Source organism: Nicotiana sylvestris, chromosome 11, assembly GCF_000393655.2.
Source record: "Nicotiana sylvestris chromosome 11, ASM39365v2, whole genome shotgun sequence".
Classification (NCBI taxonomy): Eukaryota; Viridiplantae; Streptophyta; class Magnoliopsida; order Solanales; family Solanaceae; genus Nicotiana; species Nicotiana sylvestris.
The window spans coordinates 3,253,111-3,256,046 of record NC_091067.1 but is presented as its reverse complement, the minus strand read 5'-3'; the positions used below and the strand labels follow the sequence as shown (position 1 = coordinate 3,256,046).

The 2,936-nt window shown below is 45.1% G+C and overlaps 1 protein-coding gene across 1 annotated transcript; it reads right to left on the bottom strand.

Annotated features, from left to right (window-relative positions):
• Positions 1-376: 376 nt before the first annotated feature.
• On the bottom strand, positions 377-1,128 carry LOC138880668 (uncharacterized mitochondrial protein AtMg00860-like). The gene is made up of 2 exons (XM_070160839.1): positions 795-1,128; positions 377-480 (listed from the first exon to the last, which is right to left on the bottom strand). Exons 1-2 carry the CDS (start codon positions 1,126-1,128, stop codon positions 377-379), a joined length of 438 nt encoding a protein of 145 aa, XP_070016940.1.
• Between the last annotated feature and the right edge of the window lie 1,808 nt (positions 1,129-2,936).

The following is a 2,936-nucleotide window of genomic DNA, read 5'->3' as shown; positions in this document are numbered from 1 at the left end:
TCATACTTGACCTGCTGACAATTAAGATATCTTTCTTCATCCTCCTCCACTAATAGTGATGTCTCAAATCCTGATACATCTTCGCGGCAGCCGGATGGATAGAATACCGCGAGTTGTGGGCCTCCTCAAGAATCAACTCTCATAGTCTATCTACATTGGGTAAACATATCCGGCCCTGCATCCTCAATACCCCATCATAACCAATAGTCACATATCTGGCATCACCGTGCTGAACCTTGTTCTTGAAGATAAGTAATTGAGGATCGTCATACTAGCGCTCTCTGATGCGATCAAATAAGGAGGACCAAGAAACTACACAAGCTAGAACTCGACTGGGCTTAGAAATATCCAATCTCACGAATCGGTTGGCCAAGGCCTAAACATCAACTGCAAGGGGTCTCTCACCAAGTGGAAGGAATGCAAGACTACCCATACTCACTGCCTTTCTACTGAAGGCATTAGCAATCACATTGGTCTTTCCTGGATGGTACAAAATGGTAATATCATAGTCCTTTAACAGCTCCAACCATCTTTGATGCCTCAAATTAAGATCCTTGAGCTTGAACAAGTGCTGGAGGCTATGATGATCAGTAAATACCTCACAAGACACACCATAGATATAGTGCCTCCAAATATTCAACGCTTGAACAATGGCAGCCAACTCCAAATCATGAACGGGGTAGTTCTTCTCATGGGGCTTTAACTGACGCAAAGCATAAGCAATCAATCTACCCTCCTACATCAAAAAAACCAAATACCGACCAGATAAGCATCACAATATACTGTATAAGAACCAGAAGTTAATGGCAGAAGTAGAACTGGAGTTGTGGTCAAGGTAGTCTTGAGCTTCAAAAAGCTCTTCTCACACTCGTCCGACCACCTGAAACGAGCACCCTTTTGAGTCAATTTAGTCAAGGGCGATGCAATAGACGAGAAACCCTGAATGAACCAACGGTAATAACCATCCAAACCAAGAAAGCTCTGAATCTCTGTAGTTGAGGAAGGCCTAGGCCAACTTTGAACTACCTTTATCTTCTTTGGATCTACCTGAATACCCTCACTGGACACCACGTGCCCCAAGAACGCCACTGAATTGAGCCAAAATGTTGCACTTGAAGAATTTGGCATAAAGCTTCTCCTCCCTTAGTCTCTGAATACAACCCTCAAATGTTGGGCATGCTCCTCCTGGCTACGAGAGTACACTAGGATATCATCAATAAACACGATAACGAACGAGTCGAGATAAGGCCAAAACACATTGTTCATGAAATGCATGAATGCTGCTAGGGTATTAGTCAACCCAAAAGACATGACGAGGAACTCATATTGACCATAACGGGTCCTAAAAGTTGTCTTAAGAATGTTTGAGTCCCTAATCTTCAGCTGGTGATAACCAAACCTCAGATCAATCTTGGAGAACACCCTCGCTCCCTGAAGCTGGTCAAATAGATCATTAATACGAGGAAAAGAATACTTGTTTTCGATTGTGACCTTGTTCAACTGCCTGTAATCAATGCACATTCTCATAGTCCCATCCTTTTTCTTCAACAATTTAACTGGTGAACCCCAAGGTGGCACACAAGGCCAAATAAACCCCTTATCAAGGAGTTCCTAAAGTTGCTCCTTCAATTCCTTAAACTCTACCGGTGCAATATGATACGGTGGAATATAAATAGGCTAAGTGTCCGGCACCAAATTAGTACCGAAGTCAATATCCCTATCCGGCGGCATGCTCGAGCAGGTCTGCAGGAAACACATCTAGAAAATCTCGCACCACCAGAACATAATCAATAGTAGGGGTCTCTACATTGACATCCCTCACAAAGGCCAAATAAGAAAGACAACCCTTCCCAACCATCCGCTGGGCCTTCAAGAATGAAATCACTCTACTAGGAACATAATCTAATGAACCTTGACACTCAATCTGTGGCAACCCCAGCCTCGCCAATGTCACTGTCTTAGCGTGACAGTCCAGAATAGCATGACATGGATACAACCAATCCATGCCCAATATCACATCAAAATCAACCATACTAGGCAGCAACAGATCAACTCTAGTCTTTAATCACCCAATAGTCACTACACATGACTGGTATACGCGGTGCAAAATAATAGTATTGCCCACCGATGCAGATACACGAACAGATAAAGCTGGAGATTCACGGGGCATGTCCAGATAATGAGAAAAACATGACAACACATATGAATAGGTGAAACCAGGGTCAAATAATACAGAAGCATCTCGATGACATACAGAGATAATACTGTGATCACTATGTCTAAAGCAATGGCATCTTGTCTGGCAGGGAGTCCATAGAAACAGGACTGACCACCACCTAATCCGCCTCCCTCTCTAGGGCGACCCCTCACTGGCTAGGCTCCACCCCGAGTTGGCTGGGCGAGTGGTGAAGTGACTGGTGCTGAAGTCGAAGGCTGACCCCTCTACTGAGATGAACCTCCCGAAAGGTGGGGACAATACCTCTTGATATGACCCAAATCTCCACACTCAAAGCAACCTCTCCTTGCAAATGATGGTAGAAACTGAAGGGAGCCCCGAGCACCGGGATAACTGCTAGAAGGTCCTAACATAGATAAACCCTGAGCTGATGGTGTATGAGACAAACTCTGAGCTGGAAGGGCACTGAGAGATGAGTGGCCCTGTTGAGAACTGTGAGAACCATGGCCAGATGATGCACCACGGTGAACTAGGTAGGCCATCTGAGCATACTTGTAAGGAGGACCTCTATCGTGGTGAAACGGACCTCCAGAAGGAACACCACCAAAGCTACCTCATCCACGAGACCTCTTAGTCTCCATCTCAACCCGCTTCTGATTGCAGACCGACTCTATCTCTCGAGCAATGTTAACAACCTCATCAAAAGTGGTACCAGACACCCTCTTTCTAGTCATAAGTACCCGACCTCTTGAACTGCCTG

Bases quoted from the DNA above. Each gene is read 5' to 3' on its own strand.
- LOC138880668 (XM_070160839.1), bottom strand. From the start codon at position 1,128: ATGCCAAATTCTTCAAGTGCAACATTTTGGCTCAATTCAGTGGCGTTC. The intron at 481-794 runs GTTCTTATACAG...TGTACCATCCAG, and splicing joins ACTTCTGCCATTAACTTCTG to GAAAGACCAATGTGATTGCT.